We start from the raw sequence: 8,930 nt of genomic DNA, 5'->3' as shown, positions 1-8,930 counted from the left end.
GTATCTCCAAACACACACTGAAACTTCAGCTGTTATATTTTCATTTGATTAAATGATTTTTTTTTTGATGTTGTATTTTATGATTTAACACAAATTTATTTAAATTTAACATGTAAAAAAAAAATAAAGGAAAACAAATCCCTAAAATTAGATAACAGTGTGGTAATGCATGTTTTGGGCTGAACTTCATTGGTGCAAATCAAGAGTTGTTTATTTTTAAACCATGATTTTATGTTTGATCCCACAGGAGAAGCTGCATCGGCACTCTGAGGACCCAGAGAGGGATGACCGAGGGAAGAAAGAGAGGGAGGACCGGGAGCGTGAACGGGAGGAACGAGAGAAAAGACGCAAAGAGGAAGAGGAGAAGGAGAAAGAGCGAGAAAAGGAGAGGGAGAGAGAGCGGGAGAAGGAGAGGGAGAAGGAGAGGGAACGTGAGCGGGAGAGGGAACGGGAAAGAGACAGGCGCAGGAGGAGTCACTCCAACAGTAGACACTCTAGCCGCGCGTCAGACCGCCGCAGGAGCCGCTCAAGAGACAGGAAGAGGTCCAGGAGTAAGGAACGCGACAGGAAGCGCAGCAGGTACACAACTCAAGCATCTCCTAGATACACAAGCTGAGCTGTGGATGTACAAATTATTATTTTTGTTGTTCTTTTTTCAAAATATGTTTGTTTTATTGAAATGGCAACTTAATTTTAAGTGTTATTTTAGAATTATATGCTATTATAGTATTTATTAATATTTTGAATTAGCTTTTATTTTTATATTTTCAGGTTTGTTTTTTTTTTTTCACATTTCTATTTAGTTTTTAATTTCAATTTTAGTAGTTCAGCTTTTTTTTTTTTTTCAGTTGACAAGGCAATATTTATATTTTTGTAGGTTTTTTCATCTAATGTTTCTATTTCAGCTTTATTTCAGATAACAAAAAATTGTAATAGTTTAACACACAATAACAATACTGGTTGAACGTACTTTACTACATCTAGCGTTCACCTGTTGTGCCAGTAGCTTGTACTGATGTACAGTAGCAGTACCTGTTGTGCCTTAGCTTGTACTGATAGATAAACCCTTACACGTCAACAGGAGTCGTGACCGAGAGAGGAGGCGCAGCCGGGAACGCTCGGACAGGAAGCGACGTTCTCGCAGCAGGGAGAGGAGGAGGTCCCGCAGCTCTGAGCGCAAGAGCCACCGGCACCGCAGCCGCAGCAGAGACCGAGAAAAGGACAGAGGAGACAGAGACAAGGACAAATCCTCTAGGGACAAAGGTGTGGCATTTAATGTAAATTAGTTCCAGAAGTTAGTTTATGTGTTTGTTTTTGTTGTCAAGTTTTTGATCAGAGCATTGTGTCTAGGCATGGGCCGATTACCGGTTTCAAGGTATACCGCGATTTGAAAATTTCACGGTTTCAAAACCACTAATCTTTTCCGTTATACCGTTCCTGCGGTATGCACTGTTTTTCATGTCTCATCAAAAACTAAAAAGGGTAGGAATCCCTCAGGTTGAGTGTAGTGTAGAGAGTAACATGACCCTCCTCCTGTTGGTGCGAGCGAGCGGTCAGTCACGTGTGTGTAGGACGGCCGAAGGAGCTTCCTCTGGAACTTACGCGATCGGCAACCGGCCGTTTTTTGTCTTATTGCAGCTCGTCTCTGTTCTGGACTTGCACAAACTGCGTTGCAATGCAATCGTTTTCCAAAATGTCATTTATGTGAAAATATGAAGTCTGTAAACGCCCGTTAACACAGGCCACAGACGCTGACGCACAGAGAAAAATACTGTAGCAGGCAGATCACTCACTGTTCATGATGCACGAACTATTGGAAGAAAATCCTCAATATTGATTTGGGGGTTTATATGAATGTGTTTCTGAGGGGAACTGACTGTCTTCAGAAAAGTTTACTTGGTATTTTCTTTTCATCTCGTCTCTGTATAGTTCATATTAAAGCAGTGTTCAGCGCTGCTTTGTTTACAGCGGTAACCAAGGAAAGACTGTATCTGCTGTTCCATGAGCGCCTCCTGCTGTCAGAGAGTGAATCTGCGTCTCATTCAGAGCTTCTGCTGTTTGCTTCGTTCAGGCATGTAGTATAATTTCACAAAGCTAGTCAGAACATTCTGTTTTTGCTTCAAATTGGGTTATTATTAAATCAAATTATGTATATGAAATGATATAACTAAATGATATGAAATGATATAAATGATATGTATATGAAGTATATAACTAAAATTAAATAACTGTAATTACAGATTTAGGTTAAATAAAGATGTCAGTCTTTATTCTTATTGTTTTTAGGAAACAAATCAAAGAAAAACAAATTCTACTGTTCCTAATATTCTGTATGTTGCTCAAAAACAAAATATATTGTGTTCAGCGGAAAAAAGTTTTTTTGTGTGTCATTTAAAAATAACACATTTTAGAGCTGTAACGACAATACCGTGAAACCGTGATATTTTTGCTTAAGGTTATCATACCGTCAAAATCTCATACCGGCCCATGCCTAGTTGTGTCTTTGTTGGGTTTTAAATAGGACAAAATATATATATTTTTTTTGTTTGTTTATCTTTTTTCTGTTTTGTTTGATTGTAGTATCATTTAGTTTGGGTTGCATTTTTTTGTTTGGCACCCTACCCCCACCACCTTTCAAAAGGATGAAACTTTTTGACTTATTTTAGCCAGTTAGGTTACAGTTATTTAATGGAAGAAGTAAACTAAAGAAAAGAGAGAACCTTTTTTTAGGTTTAATGTTTGCATAGTTCCATGTATAACATCAAACATCTTAATTTAAAGGGGACATAACGCAGTTTCTGCCAATCTCATGTTAATCTTGAGGACCTATAGAGTAGTATTGAATCCTTCGTATCTCCAAAGAGTCTTTAGTTTTATCAGATTTATAAAAGAAAGAAACAGCTTTACGATTGTCTCAGAAAACAGCCGAGCTCCTGGAGGCGTGCCGTGGGGAGGAGCTAAAGAGCCGCAAGCATGTTCGCGTTGTTTACATTATATGCACTTAAGCACCGATTGCCAACAAAACACAGAAATTTGATGCAGTTTTACTCACCGCCTGCGATTCCAGCTCTTTACCGGGATCTTTTATTGCTCTACCGCTCTATCTTTCAGTATCAAACGATCTGCAAATCCAGCGTCGAGCTGGGCCTAGTTTATAAAACATTTGTCACTGAAATGACTCGTGCGCTGTGCCAGAAAACCAAACTGCATCCACTGTTCACGTAACGCTGGGTTCTTTGGCAAGCTGAACGAGATTATCGTTCCCTCACATTCAAAAACACACTTCTATGAAGATATTCTTCTCGAACAAGTTCTGTGCAGCTCTGCCGATGACTTCCGTAACCCGAATGAAGCGCATTGATGGGCTTCTCTTGCTCTCGCTCTGGTTGAAGTGCGCGCGCTTCTGGGAGAAGTGCCCATATAAGGACTTCCACCCCTTAATGACATCATACAGGGCCATACTCAGAAAAAAAAAACTTACCGAAACTTATTCGAACCCAGGAGGAGTGTATTTGGCACAGAAATACAACATCATACATCCAACTCGTTTTTTTTTTTTAAACTTTGGCCATGCTTAGCATGAGAATCCAACTTTTTGACAGTGTAAATAACTCAGAATGCTTGAAATTGCAAATTTTTCTTAAAGGGGAGGTCTAATGCTGTCTTCATTAAACGTATAGACAAATTAATAATTGCATTAGAAGTTGGGAAACGTTTCATTGAAACAGTTTGAACTGACTTGTTAAACTAAGGCCATGTCCACACATACACGGGTATTTTTATAAACTGAGTTTTTCTTCCGTTTTAAAAAAAATCTCCATCCACATGAAAACGCAAACGCATGCTATGAAGCACTGTCAAGAGCATGCCAAACCAACAGGTGGCGATATAATCTCAACCGTAAAGCCATGTTGGCCAATCAGAAGCCTGAAAAAGTCTCCAATAGACGGAGATAACAGCGCAGGCGCCGACGTCACAAGCCCAAAACTCCGGTTTCGCTGTCTACACGATAACACTGCAACCGGAGTTTTTGAAAATCTTCACCCTGGCAGGCGTTTTCAAAAATGTTTCAGTTTCAGTGACCTGGTGCTGCGTTTGTGTGTGGACGAACGGCCTAACTGCGTAGAAAAAGCTGAGGTTTTAAAAATAACCGCGTTCGTGTGGATGGGGCCTAAATAAATTTTGCACAAATCTAACTCTTATTTTTCTGAATCGCCCAGATACCGATGTCTGTTTACTGAATGCAGTTGTGATTCCTCTCACAGAGCACAAGGATTCTTCAGATGAGAAAAGGAGCAGCAGAAAGGGCTCGGTTGAGAAGGCTAATGAGCTCTCTGAGGCCGAGCCTCCCAAAGCGGAAGTGAACGGCACCGCGCAAGAGCTACATTCTGAAGGTGACACACAGTCCAATTAAAACTGATCTGATAGGACCTCAGATCAGCCCCAGGTAAGTGCACCGTCCCGTCCGGCCCGGGTCTCTCCCCCTCTCCCCTTCCCCCCTTTTTCTTTCCGTTCTGTCTGTGATTTTTCTTCCTGTTTTTTAATAGTGCATCGTAAGTATGCACTGAAGATGGGGACTAGGCTGATGAAACGGAAGAAAGTAGAAAGAAACAAACCCAGAGGGAAAGGCCAGTGTAGTCCTGAAAAACATGCTTGGAGGTACCTCGTTTTGTATCGGTCATACATCTGTCTCTTTAGACAAGTTCTCTTCCAAATTTACATGTTTTTTTTTTTTTCCTAACTCTGCCTTTACTACCTCAAACTGTTAACTCTATGCTCGCAGTAAGATTAAACTAGTTGACTGAACTTTGTTTTTCACATATAAAATGATTGTGTGCTCATATGCATGTACATGCATAAGCACACAGCATTTTACCATCTGATGTCTATAAGGTGTTAATAAGAGGTCCAAAGAGTTCATTGAACTGCAATGAATACATATATATATGTATTTGTTTTGTTGGAGTTACATGGATATGTTGCACTTTTAATACCGTCTGTTCTTAAAGTTGAGATCCGATAGCTTTGGAATGATGGAAGTGTAGGGTTAATGAATTATTGCAGCTGATTTCCACACCTCACACAGCGTTGGTGTTGTGAGCGACCCCCCCCCCATGAAAAGCCAATTTAAAAATCAAGGATACTGTCAATCTGTGCAGGTATTCACCAAAGGTACTCCTTTCACTACCCACATCCATTTGAATGCTGTTGCCTGTGAACGTGTCTCAGAGCTTGATGTTTATTTACCCTATCTCTTTTCTCCCAGTTTTAAATGTTCTCAGTTTTGCTTTCTGTTGGTTTCAAGTGCCAATGGTTTACTCTACGCCTAAACGGGGTGGACGTAACATGTCAGGTTTACAGATGAGCCCAATTGATATCCCACAGTAACCTATCAAGCTCAAAACAGTTCTTTCTCCTTGTTTGTGTCGCTTATTTTCATTTTGCCTGTTCAGTAACCAGTAATAGGTTTGAATTAGGGCTGGGTGATATAGCTAAACAAACGTATATCAGTTCATCTTATGGATGAAATTTCAAATATTTAGTAACTCTCAAATGGGCTTTTTTCTTTTTGTCTTTAAAAAGAGGAGCCATCATTTTGCCATTGTAGCCTATTCAAAATGAAAGTAGTAAAATAGTGGGAATTAAAGAAAGGAAAAAAAAAAACAGCAACAACAATGAAATGTGATTACTTTCATGTGAATGCAGTTAGGGTTGCATGCAGTACAGGTCTGGCGGGTGCATTAAATGCATTAATTTTAATGCATTATTTTTTTTCCATTAATAATTGCACCAAATTTACATGTTAAATCTTCAGCCTTAATATGCACTAATGCAACAGTACACAGGAAAAAACTAGAGCTCAACCGATATGGGTTTTTTGGGGCCGATACCGATATTAGCTCGAGGAGCCCTCTCGAACGCCACCCTCCGCACGTCGGTAGCCCCCCGGGATCGCTTGATCGGTCGGCGCCGGACCGCGAATTTAACAACCCGTAACTCTATCGACGTGGGGGTGGTCTCATTCGAAAGCAGGCCTCTAGACGTACACTCGATTTGCGTTCGAGAGGGTTCCTCTAGCTGAAGGGATCCCCCGAATTTGGTGTGGATTCGCCGCGCCGTTACGGAGATAAGTAGCAAACAATGGAGCGCGCTCTGCTGGACAAACTAAGTAATTACACCATTTCAAGCATTTTATCTGCGTTATATGTTATGTAAAAGAAAATTCATATCGGCGGCATATTCGCCGATACCGATATATCGGCGACAGGCTCATATCGGCCGATAATATCTGCAAAACGATATATCGGTCGGGCTCTAGAAAAAACATTAATATTTATCTATTAATGTTGAATCACAGTTTTGAATTGATTTATAGGATCAATCAGACTTGCTACATTTTCAAGCATTTTTGCTACTAACGCTCTACTTAATTTTTTAAGGCATTCAAATCATTGAATATATTCACAAAGGTGATTAATTTTATATCGTGGCTGAATCTATCAGGGATATTGGATATATCGCTCAGCCCTAGCGTGAATTAGCTTGTGTTTTAATGCAGGTGTGTCTTTTGGAAGTAAACTTTTACTTTCTCTCTCGTGTCTTGTTTAAATTCCCTACTTGTGTTGTCCTTAAAATAGCAGTGCATGCTTTCAGAGCAAGATCAGCCACCTACAGTGTCAAAGTCTGGCCTTATAGAAGAGGGATATCAATTCTTTCAAAATTTCATTGTTTTATTTATGTGCTTTCCTTCAGTCATTTTTACTTGCAGCCGAGCAGTTGCTCTCGCTGCTGCTATTGTAAATATAAACATGTAAATCTCTAGATTTGAAAACCGATTAAGAGGATATTTATAAAAGTGATCAAATGTGTTGATTGCTGATTGGACGTTAAAAAAATGTGGTTTGATCATTTTTTAAAAAGCTGTGTAAATGAGACTGTTAATCTGGTGCTGTGTTTTTGGTTGTGCTGTAAATGTGTCCGGTTTCACACACTAATGGAGTTTTTTTCTGACCATTTGTGTACATCAGGGGGAGTTCGAACAGCTGCAAGAGGAAGACCTGAAGACCTCCATCTGACAATTCAACTCCGCTGCTTTAAAACAAGGTGAACCACAGATGTAGTGGCCTATATGATAAAGATGTAAATGTAAAATGGTTCTGTAGCCCTTTTTCAGTGTTTCCACAGGACCTTTCTTGTGTTTGTTTGGTTTTCTTTGGTCTTACTGCTATAAGCTGGCATAGATGCACATGCAGGTCCACCATTATTTCTGTTAGTCTGCATTCAGAGTGAATAAAACACTTGTGGCATGTTTGCTCTGTACAGTCCGCTCTCACTTTACACATTGGAATTATTGAAGATCGGTTTTGTTCAGTATTTTGTCTGCTTTATCTTTTATTTTCCCCTCTGTATGCTAAATCCCAAATCTTTATACGATTTTAGTTTAGAGAAGTGTTTTCATTTTGTTCCAGTTTTAAAACCTGTATTTGTCATGAATAAAAATGAAGAAAAAATGCTGATGCGTTCTTTTTTTCAAAATGCTAGTGGTGCATGTTGGGGAAAAAAACTGAGCTGAGTGGCTTATTTCAAATGTAACTGCTACAGATACTAGAAAGTTTTTCCTCGTTAAACTTATTTTTAACAAGAAAGTAATTTTGCTGCTGTTACAGGGTGTCCGCGGGGTCTTAAAGTATTAAAAGTTGATAAATCAATTTAGAGAAAATTAAGGCCATTAAAAAGACTTAAATGCCATTTTCTAAGGTATTAAATTGTGTATTGTCTTTTCATTATGTATATTTGTCCGAATAGTGGGGTTCTGTGTAGTTTATTTATGGAATCCCGCAAGATTTGACTTCATCGGTTACGGCGCTCACTGACTGACTGTGCCACTACGTGATAGCGCGGGGCTTGTTGATCCCGCTCTCGCTGAATTTCTGACCATTACCGCACGCTCCCATCCGCTCCTGCAATTTTTGTGTCCGCTCCCGCAAACATTCTAATATTGTATATTATTTTTGCGCATCAGGGTGCCGCTATCAATATGTGGGTTATTTAAATCCCGGCGCTCACTGACTGACCGCGCTGCTGCGAGAATTTCTGACCATTATCGCATGCTCCCATCCGCTCCTGCAATTTTTGTGTCCGCTCCCGCAAACATTCTAATATTGTATATTATTTTTGCGCATCAGGGTGCCGCTATCAATATGTGGGTTATTTAAATCCCTTTTGAATGAGCGCTCGCAGTCGCCTTTCGATTTCGCGTTCACGCGCGGTGAAAGCCGATCCGGCGATCGACAGCGCAAAGTTGTAGTATTTCCTCAGCAACCAGCACGGATCAGCTCCAGGCATGACGAAGCAGATATCGTCCTCTTTTGGAAGGCCAAACAAAGTAGTTTCGCTTTCACAACGAATCACAGCGACTTCACGACATGGCGGCGGCGACAATACTACAGCAAGAATAAATGTTACGCCGCCTTTCTTTGCGTGAACATTTGGGAGGCGTTATGCAAATCTTCCCACTTAGTGATGTAGATATGTGGGGGCGTGTTAGAACGAGCCATTTTAGGTAGGTGTGGCTGACTGAACTTTTATAAAGAATATCTCTTTGGATTTGAGACTTTAGTCTTTGCAACTTTACAGATCTTATTTATGCACCAAGAGCTTGTAACACTCCAAAGAGAAAGGAAAACTTGAAATCGCATCATATGACCCCTTTAAAACAGGTCTTAAAAGGTATTAAATGTAACTCCATGATTCCTGTATATACCCTGTGTTAATAACTCAGGTCAAAACAAATTTTGTTCAGAGGACAGTGCCGAAATACATGTCTGCAAACCTACAGAACATACCTCATCAATAGCTGAGATGTTCTAATTGTAATTCAGTACTTTGAGCGTGTCTCGGTGTGTGGGAATTCATGATTACCTGGGCAG

General features: G+C 40.1%; 1 protein-coding gene across 2 annotated transcripts in view; it reads left to right on the top strand.

The window, feature by feature from the left end:
• The window catches only part of LOC107654661 (luc7-like protein 3), a 12,049-nt gene extending 4,537 nt beyond the window's left edge, over nucleotides 1-7,512 (top strand). The window contains exons 8-11 of one of the 2 annotated variants that reach the window (XM_016441843.1): nucleotides 248-579; nucleotides 1,082-1,263; nucleotides 4,266-4,447; nucleotides 7,029-7,512. In XM_016441843.1, the coding sequence (XP_016297329.1) occupies nucleotides 248-579; nucleotides 1,082-1,263; nucleotides 4,266-4,414 (663 nt within the window). In that variant the 3' untranslated portion in view covers nucleotides 4,415-4,447; nucleotides 7,029-7,512. Of the gene's footprint in view, nucleotides 1-247; nucleotides 580-1,078; nucleotides 1,264-4,265; nucleotides 4,448-7,028 lie in introns of both variants that reach the window. The other variant, XM_016441842.1, reaches the window with a different exon arrangement.
• Nucleotides 7,513-8,930: the final 1,418 nt, after the last annotated feature.

Source organism: Sinocyclocheilus anshuiensis, unplaced genomic scaffold (assembly GCF_001515605.1).
Source record: "Sinocyclocheilus anshuiensis isolate Anshui unplaced genomic scaffold, SAMN03320099.WGS_v1.1 scaffold996, whole genome shotgun sequence".
NCBI classification, from domain to species: Eukaryota; Metazoa; Chordata; class Actinopteri; order Cypriniformes; family Cyprinidae; genus Sinocyclocheilus; species Sinocyclocheilus anshuiensis.
Note: the sequence above shows the minus strand (reverse complement) of the source record. Positions and strands in the feature narration are given on the sequence as shown.